This window comes from Thalassophryne amazonica, chromosome 13 (genome assembly GCF_902500255.1).
Source record: "Thalassophryne amazonica chromosome 13, fThaAma1.1, whole genome shotgun sequence".
Classification (NCBI taxonomy): domain Eukaryota; kingdom Metazoa; phylum Chordata; class Actinopteri; order Batrachoidiformes; family Batrachoididae; genus Thalassophryne; species Thalassophryne amazonica.
The window spans coordinates 54,559,999-54,585,203 of record NC_047115.1 but is presented as its reverse complement, the minus strand read 5'-3'; the positions used below and the strand labels follow the sequence as shown (position 1 = coordinate 54,585,203).

Below are 25,205 nucleotides of genomic sequence, written 5' to 3'. Positions count from 1 at the left end.
CCGATTGTCCACAATAAAAACAAAGTCCTTCGTCCCCGTCTGCGGCGCCGTTCCTCCAGCGACAACCGTGTTCGGCCCAGCTGCATGGGTTCGTCGGGGTCCTGATGAGTCGGCTTGACGTCTGCTCGGTGGGTGCTTGGTGGTCCGGGATTAGGCAGTACGGAGCGTTGAGGAGCATAACGAGGCTCGCAGCGCGAGCGCTCAGATAAGCGTCGGTCGATCCGGATGGCGAGGGCAATCAGATCATCCAATTCCTGGGGCAGATCGACGGAAATAAGCTGATCCTGGATGTCGGGAGCCAGCCCCTGGTAGAAGGCGTCGATGAGGGCGGCAGGATTCCACTCACTGTTGGTAGCGAGGACCCGGAAGTCAACAGCGTAGTCTGCCACCCGGCGAGTGCCCTGCTTCAGCCGCAGAAGGGAGCGCGCCGCCTCGCGTCCCGGAGACGTGTGCTGGAAGACCTGCTTCAAGGCTGTAGTGAATGCTTGGAGAGAGGAGCAAGATGGCGCCTGACGGCTTCACTCTGCTGTAGCCCACGCTGCAGCCCGGCCGGATAAATGCGAGATCATGTAGGCTATCTTGGTCCTGTCTGACGGGAACATGGTGGACATTAGTTCAAAATGCAGCTCACATTTGGTTATGAACGGCATAACATCACCGGTCTCCCCGGAAAATCGCTCCGGACGGGAGAGCTGGGTGCAGAGAGCAGATTATAGCTACGGAAGCCTGTAGGGCGGCCGTTGGTTCAGGTGGTGGCTGGCTGGATCTCGCCGGGGCGGGGCCGGCCTGAATGTCGAGCTTAGAGATATGAGAAGTTCCATTTGGGAACTTAAGGATGTCATGAAGGCCTCTTGTCTCTGTGCAAGCTCACTAAAACCGGCACTGAGAGCAGTGAGCCGGTCTTCTTGCTCAGCAAGTTGCCTACTGTGGTGGCGTACAGCATTTTGGAATGGAGCCGAGTCCGCTGCATCCATCGTTGGCCAGATTGATCTATCAAGACTGGAAAACGGGTGTGACAGGATGCAAATGCTGGACTCGAACTCAAGGCTTGGTAGACAAAAACAGTTTACTTGGGCAAAAAGCAGGTTCTGGTACACGGGTAGGCAATCCAACAAAGCGAACAAGAGCAAAAACATCAGGCAGGTGCGTGGTCGAAAATACAAGCGAGAGGTCAAAGCACACGGGAAGCAAGCAGGTCGAGAACAAGACAAAGAAGGCTGGAGAGAAGGCATAGAGCACATCAATCTGGCGAGGTAACAGAACAAAAAGAGGATCTTAAATACACCCAAGTGATGAAGTGTAGATTGGGAGCAAGTGTGCATTGAACTCACCAGAATGAGGGTGTGGCCAGGGAGAGGGAAACACCCACCACCAAGAGACAGGAGATACAACCAAGAGAGACAGGGACAGTAAAACCCAAGCAAGGAAAAACCCAGACAAGAGAATAAGACTACAGTGAAGCAAACATAGCAAAAGCATGAAAACACAACCAGGCAGAACCTCACATCCTGACATCCCGGCAGTCATCGGACGTTAGGTGGAGTACACCCTGTACAGATTGCCAGTCTATCACAGGGCCTGATGAAAACAATATACACTGTTTCTCATTATGCTGCAGGAATTTGAATAAAGGTATTTGCCAAATGGCATCTATAAAATGTTACACCTACAAGCACATTTTTTTCTTCAGACTTCATACTCTTTCTTCATACTTAGCCACATTCATAGTTCAATACATAGTCAAAACCCACAGTCCGTCACACCAACAAACTAGTTTGTATTTGTTCTGTTTCTATGTCTGATCACTGACGGAATCAGACAAAAGGGGAAAAAACAGACTTCTTATTGGATTTCATCTGCATTTGTACGTGCTAAGACATGTCTTGAAGTTTGCTCAATGAACAAAAAAATAAAAAGAAACTAGCACAGTCGTATGACCAAGTCCTGCATAATGGGAGGCTTGCAAAGGAAACACTGACATATTGGAAGGAAAAGTGTTCTTGTGCTGACTAATACAAATTGGTGTGATTTTCTGCCCTCCTGTATAGATGAAGCTTGGGCAGATATCATGGGATCTGTAGAGGAAAGAAAGCAGTATCTCGAGCAGTCCAACAAGAATCTGGACATCTTCCAAACTACTGAGATGCAGCTTTGTCAGTGGCTGTCAGAGAAAGAGCTGATGATGAGTGTCCTTGGGCCCCTCTCAATTGATCCAAACATGCTTAAAATGCAGAAGCAGCAAGTTCAGGTACTGCTTATTATTATATTTTCTTTTATTTTTTTAGAATGAGTATTTCCTTTAGATTTGTGATGACAGGATCTTCTTGTTTGGTTTGATGTCTCTAGATCCTCCAGAATGAATTTAACAGCCGTAAGCCTCAATATGATCAGCTTGAAGATGCTGCCTCTGAGATCCTAGGCTCCTTTGTCAACCATGAACCCTCCAGTGGAAAGCTGGTGCAGGAGCAGCTCTCTGCTGTCACTCAAAAGTGGCAAAACCTAAAGGGGCAACTGGATCAGCGAGATGGCCTCATTGACCAGGCAATTGTGAAGACGGGGAAGTTTCAGGAGTTACTGCTAAGTCTCAGCCAGACGGCTACTCATTTGGAGACTCAGCTCACAAAACAGCAGGGGCACAGCACCCAGCCTGATGCAGTGAGGAAGCAGTTGGAGGAGGTCCAGACTATCTCAGCTCAGCTAAAAGAGGAGAGGAAGATGATGAAGGAGGCTGAAGCCATCAACACAGAACTCACAGCCATGATTACTGAGGACTATCTCAAAGCAGATTTAGCCAGACAACTGGAGAGTGTCAGCAAGCCTTTCAAACTGCTAGAAGAAAAAGCAGGTTTGTCTACATAACTTATGAATGTTCTAATGTAATGTTTGTGACAGGAATTCATCCAGTTTGAATTTATTCATTGTAGATCTAAGTTGGCTAACGTGCAGTACTATGTTTTCTGGAGTATAATTTGCACGGGAAAATAAGTTGAATCTCTTTTTTTGTATGTGGAAACTCAATTTGTAACACAGTGTTCCCTTGAGGGTGACTTGAGCAACGGACAGGAACTCACAGCCCATGAGCCAAGCAGGTTTTCGGTATCACTTAAGGGGAATAAACAACACTTTGAATCCAGCCTCAGTGTATCATGGCCTACACAAAAATGTATGATAGCCATCCCATGATGGTAGCTGTAGCCCGGTAGGGGTCAGTGAAGAATTACACAGAAGTCAAACTTTAAAAATGCTCCAATCATGTTGAAAACTATATCACATTACTTGTCTGGTCATAACGATTCCAAAAAGGTCTAGTTTGGACTATCTGTGATGGAATGTTTTGGAGTTATGGGGTAAAAACAGCAAAAATGGTGACAAAGGTCAGTTTCAGTTTGTACAGAGGTCAGAAGTTAAAGTTGCTCCAATTTCAGTACAAAATTATGCAAATTATTGGTTGAAATAAAGGGATTAATAAATGGAATAGTTTTGACTGTGTTGAATGTTTGGTCTCCAAGGTAAAGGTCAAACAAGTTTAACATCTATTGGATTCTATGACATGTGACATGTAACATGATAACTAAGTATGACAGATGGTGCAAACTATTCCTTATTAGAACCCTGTTAACCCAAACAATAATTTGCATCATTTTTTTAACTGAATTTTAGCACCTTTAACTTTTGACCCCTATACAAACTGAAATTGACCTTTGTCACCATTTTTGCTGTTTTTACCCCATAACTCCAGACCATTGAATCATAGATAGTCCAAACTACACCTTTTTGAAATTGTTATGATCAGACAAGTAATGTGATATAGTTTTCAGTATGATTGTAGCATTTTTAAAGTTTGACCTCTGTGTAATACTTCATTGACCCCTACCTGGCTACAGCTACCACCATGGGATGGTTATCATTAATTTTTGTGTAGGCCATGATACACTGAGGCTGGATTCAAAGTGTTTTTTTCCCCTTAAATGGTACCAATTTGGTCAAAATTGACGAGTGGCTCATGGACTATCAGTGTAGCACATGTGCACACCACAGCCTGTGCTGTTACTTAACATAAGACCTTTTAAATCTCAAAAACCTGCAAGGCAGACAAATAAATTTGTGCTTGACAACATGTTGGATGTTATTTGATGCAGTTTAGACAAAAAAAAAAAAACATAAGATGGACATGGATTGCTGGCCTGCAGCAACATGGAGAAGTGACCAGTGGATTTATGCTGGAAGGCCTTAGCTTGTAGAGTGTGACATAAGGACTGTTACATAAAAAGCAAGATAGACAAATAAATGAGCAATGGACAACATAGTAGATGTTACTGATGCCGTTTGGACAAAATAAATCATCAGATGGGCAGGGATTGGTGGCCTACAGCAATGGAAACACTTTAATAAAAACCTATCTCCATTTGATTTTTTTTTGTTTTGTCACCTCTTTAATTTGGGATTTTTGTGCATTGTTATAGTGTCCTTTTATTATCAACTTTTATTCTTTTATTATTGGAGTTTATTTTTGTTTAGTGCTTTGATTTATTCCAATGCCCTAGATGAATCGTCATTGTTACCATATTGTTGATGTTGTTAATGAACACATGATGAAGTTGCACCAGATTAGAAGTCGCAGGACCTGCCAAACTAGTAAAAACCAAAAACAAAATGTGACTTATAATACAGAAAATACCGTAATCATTATCACACGTTCCCAAATTCAAACTTAAATTTGAATCCTATTAAGTTGGTTCTTGGAGGATTTGCCAGTGACAGTCTACATTTTTTGTATTGCATTGTTTTGTGGCATGTAACTCAATATTTACTGCATTTTGTTTTTGTAGCAAAACGTATGGAGCAGCTAAACTCAACATTTGCCAGTTCTCAACAGTTCCACCAGTCATCCAAAGACTTCCAGTCATGGTTGGGTGAAAAGCTCAAGGACAGCTCTGAGCTGCAGTCTATCTCTGCCAAAGTGGACATCCTTCAACAAACTCTGGAGGAACACAGTAGACAACAGAAGGCCCTCATTGAACATGAGGACACATATAATGCTATCATTGGGGAAGGGGAGATGCTTTTGCATGATACAGATGGTGCTGAAAGAATGGCGCTGCAGGGGCAGCTTACAGCCCTTACTTCAAACTGGGAAGAGGTGAAAAAGAACTCAGTTGAACATGCTGACAAACTCCAAGTTGCCTTGCAGAGATCTCAGAGGTATCAGGAGCATCTAGAGAAGCTCAGCTGTTGGATTCAAGAGTGTGATGCAAACAAGAGCCAAATCAAACTCACTGTTGATCCTATTGCTGTTGAGAGCTCCATTTCCCAGGTGAAAGTGCTACAGAAAGATGTCAACAAACACAGAGGAACGGTGGAGCAGCTTAATACAGCTGCTGAGAGTCTGCTTGACGTGGCCACTATACACACTGAATCCATCAAAGAGGAGAAGACTAACATTGGCAAAAAAATAGAAACCATAATGGAGGATCTACAGAGTAAGAAGGACTCTCTGGAGAAGATTTCTCATACACTTAAAGAATTTAATGATACCTCCAAAGAGGTAAAAGGACAGCTTGAAGGTGCTAAGAAGCTAGTCGATTCCTATGAATTACTGGGAATGCAGGCACACAGCAGTAAGACCTTGACCAACATGAAGGCCCAATATAAAAGCTTAGAGGGAGTACAGATCCATGTAGAACAAATGAAGAATCTGGCAAAGGACTTGATAGTAGATGTCCCAGATGCTGATGGAGTGACAGACCTGTTACTTCAAGCTGACAGTATAGAAAAAGACTTTAGCGCCCTCAGCAACAAACTCGAGGAGGCATGCCAAACAATGGAAGGTAAATTGCAGGGCATTGGGGAGTTCCAAAACAACATTCGTGAGATGTTCACCCAATTCAATGATTTGGATGATGAGTTAGACAGCATGGCTCCACTGGATCTTGACTTGGCCACACTTAAACAACAACACAGTAGTATTCAGTGCTTTGTGTCTAAGCTGCAAGAACTGATGGCCAACACAGTCAGTGCTGGTGACAACTGCAAGAAGAAACTACAGACTGAGGCATCACCTGACATGTTAGGTTTGAAAAAAGACCTTGATGCTCTTAGTAAACAATGTGGTAAGCTAATGGACAGAGCTAAAAGCCGGGAGGTACAAGTGCAGAGTACTCTCACCAAACTAGAGGAGCTGTATAAGAAACTCCAGCAGTTGGCAGATAATCTTTGCAGAGCCGTGGAGAAGGAAGCATGCCAAGAGGTGGTTGGCATGGAGACGGACATTATCAACCAACAGCTTGAGGCTTTTAAGGTAAGTTGTCCACCATTGTTCAATATTTAATTTACTGTAGAATTTTAAATACTGATTTTCAGATATTCAAGTTTCCATCTGTATAAAAAAAATAGCAAACATGATTGAATTGCATGCAGAAAATATGTGAAACCACTGTACCATAGAGTAGTTCTATCAAGTTGAAGCGAGAAGCTTGATCTCATGGTTGGGGTCATGTTTTTGATTGCATATATTTTTTGGTTGTTAGCAGCATATCTCAGAAACTAATGAACCAATTTTTAGCCAATCTGGTGACAAGGTCAGGGTGTTTCCTGAAATATTCATTCTTTTTCAGAACCTGCTTAGTCCTGTTAAGGGTCTCAGGGACTGGAGACTATCCCACATATAGACACACAAACAGTCAATTCAGAGTTTCCAGTTCACCTGACCTGCATGTCTTTGGGCGTGGGAAGAAGCCAGAGCACCCAGAGGAAACCCACGGAAACACAAGGACAACATGGAACTTTACATAGAAAGGCCCAGGTTGGGACCTGGTACCTTTTTTTTTTTTGGTTTTTTTTTGTTTGTTTGTTTTTTTGGTAATGCTGCGTTTACACATAACGACAAGTCACGAATGCCACGAAGTATACATTCTTGGCCGCTGATCACAAATGTGATGATTCGGGGCAGAGGTGTCAGGTGTCCTCAGGAACTGCTGCAAACTGTTACCACCCCTTACGATTAATGGCACGTGTTGCTGGAGAATTATCAGGAACCATTACGCATGGTCAAGAATAATGTTCCGCGTTGTTGCGCGCTATTGCGCGTAACAGCGCATCGTTAAGTTCTGTCACGTTGTGCACGAGGTGAATTGTCTCCACACACCCATATTCATCCAACCGAATTCAGATCGCTCCAGTTTTTCAGAAGAACTTTGTGACTGCATGCGTAGTTGGGCTCTGCGCCATGGAGTGGTGCAGAGAGGAGGAGGAGGAGGAGACTGACAGAGCCAGATGTGTGGCTTCATGCGGCTCTCGTCTCGCGCATTTTCCCAAACATCAGGCACATGCAGCAGATGGAACACCTGCAGGAGCACACTGAAGAGCACTGAAATGAGACTTTTAGCTGACTTGGTGTCAGCAATCAAACTGAATGCGGTGCAGCAGGGTTAAATTGTGCGCAGTGCGCAAGCTTCTTCCTCCGCCAGATTGGGGGAGGTGCAGAGATGTCTGGCTGCACATGAGTTTTCTCTCATTCCTCTGGTTCAGACTCGTTCTCTTGCTCATCAGTTACAACAGCAGGTGGAACACCTGCAGGAGCGTCCCGAGGAGCTTTAGCAGGAACTGTGGAACGACACTTGGCTGACTTTGCGTTACTGTTCCTCTTCGGCATACTGCATCAAACCGAACGCTGTGAAGCCGAGTGTAATTGTGTGCACGTGACAAAAAACTGATTTGTCATGGCGCGCAGTGAAATGTGACGCCGCGTTACAAGTCGTGTCAAAACTTGACAGTTTCCGTGTCACTTCGTAATAACACGTGACAGTTTGGGCTCCAAGAACCATCACAAGAACCACTACGAAATGCTGTTACGTTCTATTAAGGATCACTACTCATCAAGATGGATCAACACGCTCAGTTGCGACCTCCACAACGTGAGACAAAATGAGGGTGGTGTGTGACATTCGTGGAAGATTTTTTTGACAGGCAAAAACATGTTCCACGAATATCAAGAATATCACGCACCAACACGCACTATTAAGAAACCTATTCAGATGCGTTAAGTCATGTTAAGAATGTCAGTAATGTGTCACGAATGACAGAAAAATGACATTCGTAACGCGTCTTGCAAAGATCAGAATTTTTTAAAGTAATGTTTAGAGTTTTACATGACCTGGCAAAAATTTGTTGAGAATAGAATCAACAAATTTTAAAATAATTATTGAAAACTATAAAATTTATAGTTGAAAATTTATTTTCTGTGTTACATTTCTCCAAAACCTTGCAATGGGGCAGATTACTAGCAAGATGTATAGCATGGCACTTGCCATGTATAGAACAATCCTCTGGGGACTGGTAGTTCAGGACATCTGGTGTGAACAAAAGATCATTGGCCCATATGTGACCATGGTGTATGAGCAAAGGATGGTAAACAACCAGGTGGTAACCAGCAGGGTGCCAGTTGCTTCAAGGGCCAAATATTGAACAAAGACCTGCATTCTGATCCCTTATCAATAACAGTGAGGTGTTTGTCCTTCTAAATGTTCATACCCCAAACTTAATTTTTGAAGTTTGAGCTTCTAAATGTTCATAGCCCAAACTTAATTTTTGAAGTTTGAGCTTGACAGATGATACTTTGGGTGTTTAGGTGTTACACTTGAAATACACAGTATGGCCTGAGCAGACTTCAGTATTCATACATTCAAACATCGAAATCATTTTACATTTAGCAAGAAACCATCTAAATGTTTGCATTCTCACATGTCTGTTATTGTCTGCAAGTACCACTTTTGGTGTCAGTGATGACTAAAACCAACACTATAGCCATTAGCAAGGTTTACACATGGATGCACAAATTTTTAAAAGCCTGTAAATTCCTTTGGAGAATTCCAAAAGGGGATTAACCTATATTTAGAAGTGAAACTGTGACGCACATCTTCATTTAGGATAGTGGATAATAGTACAACAAAGAGGCCTATACAAGCAAATGAAACACATCCAAAGATGTAGGTCAAAGGATATATTTATTTATTTTTTCCCAATTATGGGGTGCTGTACTGACATAGAAAACTGCATCCCAACATACACTTGACTTACATGGATTAAAATATCAGTGCATTAGCTTTGGGATGAGTGGGGAGTTGTCATTGTGGACTTCAGACTCAGAGCCTTTGACGCAGGGCTTAATTTGAGGGGGAGCAAGCCGGAGCGCGCTCCAGAACCTCGGACGCGCGCCCTGGAACCTCTGACGTTGGCTCTGCCAGCTATTTATACTGGATCCGTGATCCGCCACCTCTCTTGACTAACAAAATATATAAAAAACAAAAATCACTGCGATTGCTCTCACTGCCAATCACACCACCGCCCTCCTGTCTGCTGTGCGGAATTGCGCCAAATCTGGCAACAGGTCCAGAGGCTACGCTCGCTGTTTTGATCCGGATGTTGACCGTAGCCGCAGAGCTCTGTGGCCACCGAGAGAGGACTTGGATTCTTTGCGGGTCCCGCATCCGTACCCCCGGAGGCAGTGAGTGAAGCGAGAGCCGCGCATTGTGTTCTTTGTGTGTCTGTTTATAATCTTCTCGCACAGAAGAAAAAAGAGAGTGTTTACACAAGAGAGAAAAGTGAGAAAATGTTAATGCCTGTTTGATAAAAGTGTGTAGTGAGGGGTTTTACAGCCTTAAAACATCTATAATAAGTGTAAAAAATAGCGCTACTTCACGGATTTCAACTTGAGGACCAACTGTCCCGTTCACGCGCGCACATGTAAACAATAAAAAAAAAAGAAACTCCGCTGCTTGCTGCAGCTCGCTCTTCCCCCAAAACTGTCATAATTGTGTTTAGAAACCAGTCACCATTTGTTTTATTATACATCTGTGTAGTTAATTAATAAAATATTCTCTACAGACGATTCGCTCGCGCGCGCACGTAAAAAAAAAAGAAAGAACGAAACTCCGCTGCTTGCTGTGAGGCTGCTCCTCGCTCTTTCCCAAAAACAACTCTGTCATAATTGTCTTTAGAAACCAGTCACCATTTGCTTTATTATACATCTGTGTAGTTAATAAGTAAAATAATCTCCATGGACGATTCCCTCGCACGTGCACGTAAAAAAAAAAGAAAAAAAACTCCGCTCCCGCTGCTGTGGGGCTGCTGCTTGCTCCAAAAACTCTGTCATGATTGTGAAATAAAGGACAAAAGAGACATAAGTCCTGCTCACAGGCTGCTACCAGAGACAGGACATGTTTACATCTTCAGTCAAACTGCAGACATCTCCACGTCACTACATATTCAGTCCCTGATTGGTCATCGCGGCGCGACGAGACGAAAAAGTTCAGATTTTTCAACTTGGGAAGGAGGGCAACACGACGTGACACGCGCAGTATCGTGCCACAAACGCGCAAAACGCTCAAAATCGCTTCACTCGCGTCGCACTGCGCGGTTTGGCACCAAAACGCGTCCTTATTACATAGGGATTACATGGCAACCTGTGGCTGCAGTCGCTCGCGTCGCGCCCGCTGTGAACGCGGCATTAGGCCTACAATACATACCCAGTTTATTTTCGGTGTGGCGCACAGTGTTGTTCGCAACGGGCCTCAGGGCCTCATATATAGGATCAGACTCCTATATAGGATTAAGCATCTACTGTACATAGGATGCTATAGGGCAGGGGTCACCAACCCTGTTCTTGGAGAGCACCTGCCCTGCATGTTTTCCACATCTACCTACTCAAGTCACACCTGATTTTTTTTTTTTTTTTTTAAGTTGTGTTTTCCAGCTCTTGATTGCCTGAGCACACCTGATAGAGTTAATTGCCTAGGAGGGGTACAGGGAGCGTTATAAAACATGCAGGGCATGTGCCTTTCAGGAACAGGGATGGTGACCCCTGCACCAGAGGATCTGGTTTCGCTATACTGTCTGATATAGGACCAGGCTCCTCTTGGAATAAACAGAGAAAGACAGCTCTCAGACTGCTCTTTTTCAAGTGGCGTTACCATTTTAGGTCAGTGTTTTAAACAAACCTGACTTCACGTTTCTAGTTTCTCCACGAGAGATTTGAGGTTGACTGAGGAAATTCTGGTGCATGTTTCTCTGCAGCTCAGTGACTCAACACTACTGAAGTGTGGCGTGGGTGTTACCCCCCTTGGTGTTCAAACATTACATCAACATGTCTTACAATTTGTGAAGGAATTTCTACTTTTTGAATCAGACTCTATCTCAATGGATCAGCAAAGCTGATGAGGGCAAAAGGCATCATTGGTAAAATCACGCAGTGATGCTTAGTCACCGCCACAGAGGAATAGCACTCTTATTAAAATGAAACATGAGACTCCCATGGGTGGGGTGGGGTGGGGGCAGCGTGCTGAGATACAGGTAGATTACAGTATACATTGTTTGACTGAAGGGTTTTTGTGTTACATTTTCTTTTCATGAAAATTGTGTTGTCAGTAAGCACGACTCCAGTGAAATTAAGTAATTTCAACTTGGCCTTTGTGAAACTAGAAAGGAATTTGTTGGACTCCTACAAAACTGTGTGGCAAAGACACAAAAATCCATTCACTGGGTGTTTATTATGAGGTTGTTTCGGGTCTTCTGCCTTCTCAATTAATCACTTTACTTTTATGATTTCTGTCGCAGTCCAGTGTAAAATCTGCTTCTTCACAGTAACTAAATGATAACTGAACCAGATTTAACTGGCACTTTCTCATCTGGTACACATACACAAGACACTTTACAGTGATGCCTCACATTAATCCATTCACACATCAGTGTCAGGGTGGTGCCATGCAAGGCGTTCAGCCGCACATGGAGACAACTTGGGGATTGCTCAAGGGCATCTTAGTGGTTTTCCTGTCTGGCTTCTTCACAAACTTGTCTCTGTACCCTTTCGACCAGTACTTCCTTGTAATCTTAATTCAGCCTCATTTTTTTAGAAAATTTAGTTGTTTCTATTCCAGGCCAGACTGAACATTGTCACCAAGTTTCATTCAAAACATTTTGAATAACATGCCCCATTCTACAAAGTTAAAAAACAAAGATCAATTCACATTTTTCCTGGCTTTTCTCTTTCATCCATAATAATCCCCATATTTACGTCATGCATTCCAGAATAGGTAAGTTTACAATAATAGGTACTGGATGCTGCTGTCTGTGTCCTTGAACAAGTCACTTCAACTGGATCATCCCAGTCCACCTAGCTGTAAGTGGGTACCAGCCTTGATTGGGAAATAACTTGCGATGGACAGTCTTCACGTCACATGATGGTATCTGGGACAAGCACTGGCTTGATGGGCCTCAAGGCCTAGTTGCTAGATTATTGAATACATGCCAACAGTAATCATACGCTACAGTATATCAAGCCATAGGTGTTGTATATTACTTCAAAGGTAACAAACAGTTGTTTCACTGTACACAATTATAGCAAATTATAATACAGGCGCTTGGAGTCAGTTCACTTAACAAACTAATTTAGAGAAACGAGAGCTTTGAGAAGTATAATCATTAGCCAGGATTCATGATTCATGGCTTTTGTTTTACATTGGCAAAGTAAAGGTTGTCTTTGGCTATGATTGGCCAGTTTTGATAGAACTTCCTCTTTGCAAGACGTCATCATCACAACATTGTCTATCTCACCATCTGTCACTGGTTGGGGACAACCTAAATGGCATTGCTATTACCAGTCATGTTCTGTGTACACCTGGCACATGATATAATATGATGGGTTACTGAGTACAGTACTGTGCAAAGGTTTTATGCAGATTTAAGTTACCATAAACCTTTTCTTATAATCAGTCCCGCCAACCCAACTCAGACCCAGGAATCTTCTCATTTGGAAGCAAGCATAATAACCACTTGAATCCCCATTCTAAAAGCTGCAAAATATGAAATATCTATATTTTTTCTAATATTTAATTTTTAAATTCATAGATGATTAGCTACAAGTTGAAAAAAATGACATTTGATTAGGTCACGTATTGGATCATGCGCTGGTCCTGCATACCACCGCATCCACCACACTATGGATCCATCTCAGATGCTGGATGAAATCCACCCAGGCAGATAACCAGTCCATCCCCACCTCTCATAGAAACCATCTATCTCTCACAATAAGATGAAACTTGGGTGCCTCCTTGTCCAGCAACCGAGGCACTAGCATGTTGGATTATACCCAGAGAAATGCACCACATGGTCAAAGTGATGTGGCGGACACTCCCTCACAATGCAAGTGGTACTCCTCATCTTAGTCTCCCAAAGTAACCACTCAGTTGCCACAAAGCCATTCCAGTGGTCACCAAGGATCCTCTGAAGAGACCTGGTACCAAAGACATCTCATTTTCACCTGAGATCACTGTGTAATGTTTAATAAATAGATGAAGAAAAAAAGAACTACACAAAGACGTTTGGGATTGTTCTGCTCCATACCGAGCTACTGTGGTACAGACAATCCAGGAAAGACGAATAAATTCCTTTCATTTTCTCTTCTATCATTATCGTCCTTTCTTCTCCTATCCCGATCACTGAACATCAAAAAACCTTACATGCACTTGGCAGAGGCACCGGTGTTAAATTACCTGGGACCTGTTCCTCCCTCGGCATTCCACAGTAATTAAGACTATCTGCAGGGTCCACACTAGGAAAAAAAACAGAGAAGAAGAAAAAAATATGTCTATTTTGTGTAGTGTGAGGTCATCTTTTTTTTTTTTGGTAAAAATAGAAAAGCTTCTACCCCGCCGCATTCCCTTATTAGCCAAGAGAAAAGATCCAAAAAGTGTGCGTGCATGCGTGTGTGTGCACCACGTGTGTGTGTGTCAGGATGCAGAAGATGGTTCACAGTGAAGTCATATGGACTGTGCAGACATGAGGGGGTTATGCCGGGGGGGGGGAGTCGGGTGGAAGGGTCATGTGTCCACCAATCAGCATGCACTGGAGCGCCTCGGAGCACAAATGGAGTTGTGGCAGATGTTGTCTGAATAATGAGCGGGGGGCGGGGCACGGAGCCCTCTGCGAGGAGAGTGTCTGTCATTGCACAGGCAGTGATGAGAGAGAAAGGCCAGACTTTTTTGTTTATCCAGGAGTACCAGCTCTCCTCAGAACTGCCCACAGTTTTCCAACAGCCGCGTGTGTGGATTTATCACTTTGCACTGAGGACTCTTAACAGCTTGCATGGATGCTGCTGCAAGGATTTCAGGGGAAAAGAAGCACTTTGGATCAGAGGAATAATGATGTAGTTTTGGAGAGAAAAAAAAAGAAAAGCCACAAAGGATATTATTTTATTGAATGATGGGGTTTTTTGGTTTGTTTTATGATCATCATTCCATCTACAAAGCTGCTGAACAGTATTTTAAATTTAAATTTTTTTCTATTCCATGTATTTAACTTTTAATTAAGATTTTGTAAAGTTCGTCTATTTTATCGCAGAATTTTGTATTTTATTAAAAACCGTTATTTGTTAACATTTAGAGAGGATGAAAATAATATTTTGCACTCATTTGCTTTTTTAAGTGAATTGTTCATGTTGCACAACTTTTTTTTCCAATTCGTGTCTCTGTGGAAATGTATACCTCTGAGCATTTCACTGCAACCTGAGTATTCTTTGTAGCGAGTGCTAACGATTGTTTTAACATGGGTAAACCTCTGAGCAGACCTGATTGTCTCAGACAAAACCCATCCTGTGTGGGGAAGGGGAAGGGGGAGGAGGAGGACCTGAACATTGACGACTGCTATGTGCCCCAGAGATCCATTTACGACACCGTCCGGCTCAATGAACAGATAGACTCAACTTCCAAAGGCAGCCTTTCTTCACGCCATTTCACTGGTACGCTGCCCTACACGCACCGGACACTAGACCTCAGCAGCTTGTGTGAAAATGGAGTTCTGTCTTCTTCCAGCTCGTTTGAACTCCAATCAAAAAAACCTGCTATGCTGGATGAACGTGCCGTCTTTGATGGACTTAAGCTCAATGGCAACGCAAGCAAATCTGCTATCATGGGACTACCCAAGTCACGCCTTCAAGGAGGAGAGAAGAAGGACCATTCTAATTACCGACGGTCATGGCGGACGTTTTCCCCTGCCAGCCTGGGCGAGTACATCAGTCACAGTGGAACGTTGTTTTCTGGGAGCATTGAGAGGCCAGCGTTGGTCAGCGGCAGGAGAGGACAGAGTATGACAGGCTCACTGACATCCGAAGAGGACTCTGGTCTGTACAGCCCAACTGTAGAGAGGGAGCAACATACCATTGGAGCCACCAGAAGAGGAGGTCCTGGTACAAGGAGCTTCTCCTCTTCAGAGGCGATGCATTTGTCTGGGGAGCTGAAAGCAGGGCGGTCCCTCAACTCATGGCAGGAGGAGTTTCCTCTCTCACCTGCTAGGAAGAATCTGTGTCACAGTGGTAGCTCGGTCCCAGAGCCGCAGCAGGCAGAGTCTTTTGTGTTGGACTTTAATGACAAGGAGGTCCTCAGCAGTGATCATAAACACTCCACAGGCAGGTCACCATCAGGGTCGGCCTCCAGGACTCAAAATGAGAGCTCTGGGTGGCGTTCAAGGGCTTTAACAGACTATGACGAGCTATCTACTGCCGAGCTGTTCAAGGACGTCTCATTTCAGGAGGACTCTGAGCTGGTTAGTGTGGTGGTGATGCAGCCAGAGACCTATGGAAACTCTGTAACCTTACCCATAGCATCCCGCCAACTAACAAAGCCATTTGACGTGGAGCAAGGAGCATCCACCTACAACATGGAGGAGCTGGAGGAGTTTCTGCAATCAGTGGAGGCATGTCTTCCTCGAAGAAGTCTGCAGTGGTTCCAACATATGGGAGGATATGAGATTGAGACTTTACTGTCTGCCAGAGCTGCATGTTCTGAAATGGACCTTACTGGTGAATTCTCCCGACAGGTGCCCAAAAATAGCCTCTTCCCTCGTTTCCATGTTTTTGCTCGTTAGTTGACACAGGACATGTTTCAGGAGATGACATACCGCTTTAGTTTTTCCTGGCAGCTGCCGTGGTGTTTTCTCAGTTTATCTCATTGCATGACGGCTAAATGAGGTTTTGCTCACCAGTGCAGCCTGGAAGTCTGTCTGTAGATTTATGCACAAATATTGGCTGCAGCACTATTTGAACTCCTCACAGAGGGGATTGACTTTGTTTCGTGAATTGGCAGAACTTGCATAGTACATCATATCTTCTGTTGATCATCCATTCTACTTATCATATATGTATTTCTGATATAAGCTAAGAGAATTGATTACCCTGCACATCGGTTAAGTGGCCATAGCAGGGTATTGTTTTCACTTGTGTGTGTGTGTGTGTGTGTGTGTGTGTGTGTGTGTGTGTGTGTGTGTGTGTGTGTGTGTGTGTGTGTGTGTGTGTGTGTGTGTGTGTGTGTGTGTGTGTGTGTGTGTGTGTGTGTGTGTGTGTGTGTGTGTGTGCATGCTCATGTTTGGACACGATAACTCAAAAATGGCTGACAGATTTCCTTCAAAGTTGGTAAGAATATTACTTGAATAGATATTTCAAGGTGATTAGATTTTGGAGTACTACATCGTTTAAGGTCAAGAAAAACATCATCCAAGAAACACTTTTTTTGTATATCTCAACAACCAAGAAGCCTAGATGGAAGCACAATGTTTGTGATTGATTAGTATGAATAACTTCATAATAAAGTCATATGATCAAGTCATACATTATCAAAAATACCATTACAGACATATCTACATTTACTTGTACATTTATATTGTTGTGTGTAGAGCACGCTGGGTATGCATCAGCCCTGTTTTTTTAAATAATCCAGCTATGCTTTTTATTTAATAGAATCATGACAACCACTGCTATTTAAATCATTCACATACCAAATTTGGCACAGCTTTGAAAACTCATAGCTGTGCATCATAAGAATTTTTTGATCATTGTGAGTGAAGTGAGTTTTTTTTTTTTTAATGTGGTGGCTGTTTCCATGACCCACAAAAAGACACCAAGCAGACAACACAAACCAAATCGGGGGAATAAAACTAATTTGCTCCCCGCCAAACATGTAACTGTAGCACAGTTTCGTGTTGCTACCATGCCTATTCAAATGGCCTGTAACTTGTTTTATTTCTTTATACACTCGTATGAAAACTTCATGAAGATTTGTAGATTTGATTTGACCAGCACAGTACACTTAGATTGTTTATTGCTTAGATCAGGGGTCTCAAACCCTGCTCCTTGATTTAAAGTGCCCTTCAGTTTTTCCAACCTTCCATGCTCCCTCCACTGCTAAATAACTAAGGTCAGGTGTGCTCAGCCAATCAAGACCGTGAAACACCAGCCTTGACTACTGTACTCAGTTGTGGTTGCAACAGGTACACATGCAGGGCAGGTGATCTCCAGGAGCAGGGTTGGTGACCCCTGTTTTACATTATGAATTAATGAAACTCATCCATGTAACCTGTTGGCAATGAATACATGATTTTTGCACCACATATAATTGAAGGCAATTGTGGAAAAATATCCATTAATAGTAATGTTAACTACAGATGATCAGGAAATTAAAAATAGAGAACTGTATCCAGTCAGACTGTTTTTACATTAGAGTAGTGTGAAATATTATACTTTATTACCTTCACCAAGGATGTAATATTTTCTGTACTGTTTGTCATCTGTTAACAGGATTACATAAACACTACTAAATGATGGGGTATGGACCAAGGAAGAAACCATTCACATTTGAAACAGGATTGGAACAGTCAATTCTAGGATTTATTTTTTATTTAACAATGCAAGATGGGGCATTTTCAACATTTTTGTAAATTTCTCAAGAGAATGCAAAGATGATACCCTATCTTGCAAAGCTTGGATATTCTTTAATTGAAGTCGCTCCAAAAGGTAATGGTTTCTTCTTTGGCTGATACCTTCCCCTTTCACCGTGTTCCAAGGAAATTGGTGTACGTAGTAGTTTTTTCATAATGCTGCTCATGTTTCTCTCTCAGTTACAAAGAATGTGAGTGAAGTGTTGGCAGAGGTATGTGCTCTTGGAGCACGCTCTAGTTTCACATGTACTTGAGCCACTGGAATGAAAATTATATAATGAAAATTGAAAATTATATTTATCCAAAGCATCTCAGCCAGAGAAGCAGTCCGACCTTTGGCCCCCATGTAGGTGTGACCCTGCAAACCCTGATCACTTTATTGAAGTCATTTGCAACTGACCCAAATGATCCCTGCATCAAAATTAACTTCATAATCTCAGTCAGTTTTTTTTTCCATTTGACTGTAGGTATTCCAGAAAGAAGAAACTGACCCATTACATACACAGCTTCAAGATGTCAACTCGCTGGGCCAAGGGCTGATCCAGAATGCTGCCAAAGGCACCAGCACGAAGAAGCTTGAGGACGACCTGGAGGATGTCAACACAAAATGGAATACCCTCAGTAAAAAGGTTGTTTGTCATTGCATACTGGTCTGTTTAATAAATGACTGAATTCAAATCCTCCTGGTTGGAAAAATTACAGTTTGCTATGCGTTGTACTGTTAGGGGTCTGGTTTTATTTGACCTTTAAACAGCTGATATCTATATTTAACATGTGTTTTGCAGCTTGCTGAGCGTTCAGCCCAGCAGCATGAAGCCCTGTTGCATTGTGGGAGGTTCCACGATGCTCTGGAGTCACTGCTCAGCTGGTTGACTGACACAGAGGAACTGGTGGCTAGTCAGAAACCACCCTCTGCAGAGTACAAAGTGGTCAAAGCTCAGATACAAGAGCAGAAAGTAAGCTAGTGTCATGTGCCCCAAACACATAGACACACTTGCACGGTCGCTACCTGATACATAGTACTCATTAATAATTCCATTTTAGTCTTTTCCACTTCTCTGTGCAACATTCTGGCTTTGGGATCCACCCATTGACACCCATTGTTAAAAATGAATGCTGTGCACAAAGGTTTCCCTTTAACGGGCCCTTAATAAGCAGCTCTGAGATTTACTGTTTCTCACCATAGAGTCAGAACATGATAAAAACTCTCCCATAAGTCTTCTTCTTTGTTTGCTTCTGACAGCTCTTACAGAGACTGCTGGATGACCGTAAGCCGACTGTAGAGCTGATAAAAAAGGAAGGAGGCAAGGTTGCAGAACTGGCAGAGTCGGTGGATAAGGAGAAGATTGAAAAAGAGATTGAATGCCTGGGGCAGAGGTGGGACAGTCTTCTCAAGAAGGCTGAAAACAGGTCTGGATAACATCTGTAATATTAAACGCACGATTTTGACAGGCTTTGGAATTAAATGTTTGTTAAGGTGTTTTGAAAAGGTTACTTTTTTATGTCCCACCACTATTTACATAGTATATGACATTGTGTCATGTTAATGGTGCATCTGTCTCTATGTGTAGTCACATACTTGTGAACCCAATAGGTTAACAACAATATATGGTAGATACTTGATACTTACACCATATTATTATTTTTGATGCATGCATTTGCATATTAATGAGGATGAAGTTCTTTTTTTGAGGAGGTGTTATTTGAGAATGTGTTATGTTTTTTTCAGAATGTGTGTACATTATGGTGAAATGAATAGCATAAAATATACCAGTATCTTAATTGTGGCACTAAATTCCATTGATCATATATTTAGAATGTGCTTGATATATTTTGGTGATACAGATAATGAATATATCTATGGATGTTATAATTAAGGTGCTGCTTTGTGAGCATTACATTTTTTATGCCTAAAATGGACATTCATTGCACCTGTGCACTATAGCAGATATCGGGGTGCTGCTTTTGGTCTTGTGTTTTTTTGTTTGTTTGAACAAAATAGTTGAAGGGGTTTTGATCTAATTTGGACCAAATTTGAGTGTCAGCCAAGGACAAAGTGATTTGATTTGGAGAAAAATTGGTTATTAGTTATGGTCACGGCACAAGGTCATTTTGGCCCAATGCTTGATATTTAGACTTTATTTTGGCTCCTTTGAGGAACTGTTTAAAGATAAACCTTTGGTTACTGTTAAATCCTAATAGGACGTCATATATCACCTTTCTGTTAGTCATATGACTTTTGACCATGGTTGACCTTGAAAGGTCAAACCCAAGGTCATAAGTGCTTATGACACATTGTTACGTTTCACTTCCAAAACAACATCACAAAGAATGAATTTCCATGAATCAATGCTTGGGTTAAATTCTCTTAGTTAATATGCCAATCCCCTTCTGTTATTTTCTGGGAATGTTGCAGACACAAACATCTGGAGAGCATCTTGGTAGTCACTCAGCAGTTCCACGAGACTCTGGAGCCCTTAAGCGAGTGGCTTACAACTACAGAGAAACAACTGGTCAACTCGGAACCCATCGGCACAGAGACGTCTAGACTCGCAGAGCAGATCACACAGCACAAGGTACGATCCATTAGCTTGCACTATATGTCTCAGGTTATTGTCTTTCAATACCCACTCACTTATGTTAAGTTAAATTCATTTTTTGTGCTTCTTGATTTAAGTTGATGATTTCCATTATTTCACATTATATTCTGTTTTATTTAACTTTCATTTGGTTTCAATTTTGTGTTTTTTGCATCATATTTTCTTGGTTTGTCTCCCGTTGATCAGGCTTTAGAGGAGGAGGTTATGAGTCACAGTAAAGACCTGTTTCAGGCTGTCAGTCTGGGTCAGATGCTCAAAACAGTGAGCTCAGTGGAAGATAAGGAATTTATTCAGTCCAAACTGGACGCAACTCAGGCCAGATACATAGATCTGCAGGACCGATGCAGAAGGAGAGCTGACATGCTGCAGCAAGCTTTGGCTAACGCCCACCTCTTTGGAGAGGATGAAGTGGCCCTCATGAACTGGATCAATGAGGTACACGCGAGACTGTGTGAAGTGTCCGTGGATGACTACGCATTAGACGTTCTCGCAAAGCAGCTGGCAGAACAACGGGTATACTGCCCTTATCAGGCCAAGCATCATGTTGTTGTTGTTTGTTTTGTTTTGTTTTTCTTTTACATTGCACTGCTCATATTTCAGTTTATTTGACTGATTTGTATGTCATGCATTCTTAGCAATGGAAGTTCTTTATGATCTCTATGGCTTTGTAAGTTCTTTTCCTCCTTAACCTTTCAGGCACTACAGAGTGATATAGAAATGAGGAAGAAAAACGTTGCACAGGCTGTTTCCAATGGAATGGAGTTGCTGAAACAAACAACAGGCATGTTGTATTTTATGATTGTCTTTGCACAACGAGCCCATGCACCGAATACACACCTGGGTTTCATAAAGCAGTCTAATCTTTTAGTCTACTAAACTTACTTAGTCAACTAAGGTTAGACGTTTAACATTAGCTGTCTAATTTCTGCTTCACATAAATGGCTAAACCTGTAGATTAGCCATGGTAGTCGACGATTTTCATGGGCATAAATAATCTCGCGAGTGCCGTTCCCAAGAAATGCCTCCAATGTGTGAGAGTTTTTTTTGCTTCTTGGTTGGTCGTCTGCTACATCCATGGCCAAATCTACTGCACCAGAGGAGAAACACTCCCGCAAAAAGGCCGCTACGTTCTCCAAAGTGGAGGAAGCTCTCCTTTTGGAGGAATACAAGGGAAGTAGGGGTGCTCTTGAGTGATCCAAAGGAACAACAGTGGTCCTAGCTGCCAAAAGGCTGGCTTGGGAGGAGATCACAGTGTCCCGCAATAGGCAACTGGACAAATCACCCAATGTGCAGGATAAGTGCCGAACTAACATCCCTCACAATTGACCCTCGGAGTCTGTAAACATCTCCAATGGAGTATCCTGGTCCCAAAACACCCACTCCCACTACAATGCTGTCCTTCCTTCCTGCTCCATCAAGTGTTGGTACATGATACCCGCCATTTTTGAGGTAAGACACTGATGTTTTGTAGACTAAAATAAGACTAGCCTCCTCTGTAGCAGGCCAAAAACATTAGTTGGCTAATGCGAAACATTAGCTGACTAAGTGCTTTGTGCAAAGACTAACGTCAAAGGATTAGTCAACTAAGTGAGTTTAGTTGGCTAAAACAAAATTAGACTGCTTCATGAAACCGGCCCTGGTGAAGTGTTTTCTACAACACAGTCTTAACTTTTTAAAGTCTCTTGGAAATTAATGGTGTTTTTAAAACGATGAATACACACAAATTTCATGTTGCATTAATGAAAATATTTTGTCTTACATTCTTGGTTTCTACATATAGTGTGTTAAGCATTTGCAACCTATGTGTCCTGATAATACAACGATAATCATACAAAGTAATTCTCACAGAGAAAAGTTCAGTGTGAACAATGCCTAGTAAACTAGAAGGCACTTGGAGAGCACACACCTCTGCCACAGCCACACATGTTCCACAAAGTATGTTCTGGATCAAATTAAAAAAAAAAAAACATCATTTTCTCAGACATTATTTATCTTCATCAATATGCTCTCACAAATGATTGAGTTCAGTGGTATTATGTGCCAAATATTCTTTTGGATTCTTTTAGATTAGTAAATGGTGATTAGTAATTGGATTACTTGGTCGTATTAATTAGGCAATAATTACAAATAAATGATTAATAATAACAATAATGCTAACAACAACAGTAATAATAGTATTATATCATTATTCGTTTGTATTTACAGGTGAGGAGGTGGTTGTTATTCAGGGCAAACTGGATGGGATAAAAGCAAAATATGCTGACATCAGCAACATGAGTGACAGTGTTTTGAAGAGTCTGGAGCAGGTCTCCACTCTCAGCACTGACTTACAGCATACTCATGAGGAGCTGAGCTCCTGGCTGGAGAATGCAGAGGCTGAGCTCAGTGCATCTTCTAATCAAGAGCTTGTGGGAGACCAGCTGGCTCATGCACAAAGCAAGCAGAAGGTGAGGATTTCTGCAGCTAAGCTAACCTTCATGTGTTACAATTGACCAGTGCTCAAGCAGACTGTATTTGCCATTAAAGCAATAAATCACATAACATGACTCTAGTACAGTGATTTTGCTGTTAGTTGTAATTCTGTTCATTCATCACAGTTAAAGTGATGCTTCCTGTGTGTCATCCAATCTTATCCAGGCGTTGCTGAAGGAGACCAAAGCCCAAAAACCCATGGTAGATAAGCTGAATGAGTTGAGCAGTTCTTTGATGGATCTGATCCCATGGCACACTCGTGACAGGCTGGACAGGCTTGTGACGGAAGATAATGAGCGATACAAAGTGGTGTGTGACACCGTTACCCAGCAGGTCGAGCAGATCGATGCGGACATTCTCAAGTCAGAACAGGTGAACCATAACGTCCTTTAGCTTTTCTCTGTGTTGGATAAGTGTAATTTAATTCTTCCGCTTGTGCTTTAAGTGTATGCCAGTGTTGCATTGCCTTGATGCTCAACCTTGGCTTTCAAGAGGAACTCCTTTTAAAATGACTGATTTTTCAGTTAGTCACTCCTCCAAGCCTCCTAGCTGTCAGCCACAAGATGTCTAAAGTAAAGCCTAGTTTGTAAAATCCCACAGATTTTTTTCCCCTTGGCATTGATCTTGGGTGTTGCATACCTTGGCAGCCTTGATGGTTCAACAGCTTGATTGTCTCTAGAAAGTTCAAGGCCTTGACAAAAGATATGAAATGTTGCTCTTTCTAAAATAATTTTGTTTGTTTCTGTGATAACATTACATTTTTAAACAAATGCAATTAAAAATAGTAGTTCTAGACAATGAAAACGTATATCTTTAAACAATATAACCTAAAAAAAAAGTGCAAATAATACAATTAGTGATGCACTTCAGGCATATATAAACACAAATGGCAAGATTACAAGTTGAATTCAGTGAATTTATAATTTGTTATAAAGTTGAAATTTGACATTTCAAATTCAATTTAGGTGCTCAAACAACCTATACAACACAGAATAATACTTTTACTGGAAACAGCTGCTGTTCTTGAAGTTGCTTTAATACTGCATTTTGAATAAAAAAGTCTGTGTTGTGAACCTCAGGCTTTCATGATCCATTTAACTTATTTATGTTATTTATGCCTTGGTCTTGGATTGCATTTGGATGAACTGCATTTTTATAACGCTTTTCCATCTGCATCAGAAGCTCAAAGTGCTTTATAATTACGCCTCACATTCACCCATTCACACAAAGGCTTGGCCTGGGTCTTGGCTTGAGTGTTTTGGCCTTGGCTACAACATGAATGTATGATCAGACACACTTAACTGAGCTAGCTATGCAGCGGTTCAAAATATCAAGGACTGATCGGACTGATCACTTTTGTCTGTTTCCAGTTTAAACAAGCAGTAGATTCTGAACTAGCCTGGCTGACTGAAGCTGAGAGGAAGCTGCTCTCTGTGGGGGAGATCAAACTGGAGAAGGACCAAACCACAGCCCAGCTGCATGCACAGAAGGTCAGCCTGTCACAGTGTGTATGAATAGACACTGGCCCACATTAGACAAAGCACAGTAAACACAGAGCTTTGTTTCATGGTATCTGCCCAAAAACCCACTCTACCGGTTTTGTAGAATTTCTCCATGGACATCATGAGGCACAAAGATGCTGTGGATGAGCTTGTGAAGATGGGAAAGGCCATTATGAACAGCAAAAACCAAGAGGAACAAGCGCTCTTGAAGGTGAATTTGATGTTTAAAATGTAAAGTGCGTGTAAAGTGAGTACTTTCTAGGGATGCACCCATATTAATACATCTTGGATTTCTATCTATTTATCTGTCACAGACTCTTTTGGAGAAGTGCGGCGTTGTTAGTCAGCTGAACTCAGAGCGCTATCTACAGCTTGAACAAGCCCAGTCTCTGGCCAGTCAGTTCTGGGAAACCTATGAAGAGATGTGGCCATGGCTTCAGGAAACCTTGACCACTTTCAGCCAGCTGCCTCCACCTGCCATTGAGTATGACACACTCAGACAGCAGCAGGAGGAACTCAGGGTGAGTAATATCACATTTAGTCCAAAGTTTAGCATGTGATCATGAAAACCTGCCTTGCACGTGCTCACTGAACATGACTTTTTCACTTCAGCAAATGCGAGAGCTAATTGCCGAACACAAGCCCCACATTGACAAGATGAATAAGACCGGGCCTCAGTTACTGGAACTGAGTCCAGCGGAGGGAGTCCCCATCAGGGAGAAATACACAACCACTGACCAGCTTTATGCCCAACTCAAAGCTGATGTCAAGGAGAGAGCATCCACCCTGGATGAAGCCATCTCCAAATCTACTCAGGTGAAGAGCAGTAATGGGTAACGGGTCTTTCAAATGAGATGTTTTATTTCTTGATTAT

The 25,205-nt window shown here is 42.3% G+C and overlaps 1 protein-coding gene across 1 annotated transcript in view; it reads left to right on the top strand.

Moving 5' to 3' along the window:
• Positions 1 to 25,205, top strand: part of dst (dystonin) — a 318,051-nt gene that overhangs the window by 222,436 nt on the left and 70,410 nt on the right. The window contains exons 53-67 of the mRNA XM_034185302.1: positions 2,049 to 2,248; positions 2,347 to 2,845; positions 4,830 to 6,298; positions 18,225 to 18,386; positions 18,543 to 18,713; positions 19,001 to 19,167; positions 20,174 to 20,333; positions 20,544 to 20,870; positions 21,054 to 21,138; positions 22,563 to 22,804; positions 22,995 to 23,201; positions 24,200 to 24,319; positions 24,435 to 24,542; positions 24,646 to 24,852; positions 24,944 to 25,147. Coding sequence (XP_034041193.1) covers positions 2,049 to 2,248; positions 2,347 to 2,845; positions 4,830 to 6,298; positions 18,225 to 18,386; positions 18,543 to 18,713; positions 19,001 to 19,167; positions 20,174 to 20,333; positions 20,544 to 20,870; positions 21,054 to 21,138; positions 22,563 to 22,804; positions 22,995 to 23,201; positions 24,200 to 24,319; positions 24,435 to 24,542; positions 24,646 to 24,852; positions 24,944 to 25,147 — 4,328 coding nt within the window. The remainder of the gene's footprint in view (positions 1 to 2,048; positions 2,249 to 2,346; positions 2,846 to 4,829; positions 6,299 to 18,224; positions 18,387 to 18,542; positions 18,714 to 19,000; positions 19,168 to 20,173; positions 20,334 to 20,543; positions 20,871 to 21,053; positions 21,139 to 22,562; positions 22,805 to 22,994; positions 23,202 to 24,199; positions 24,320 to 24,434; positions 24,543 to 24,645; positions 24,853 to 24,943; positions 25,148 to 25,205) is intronic.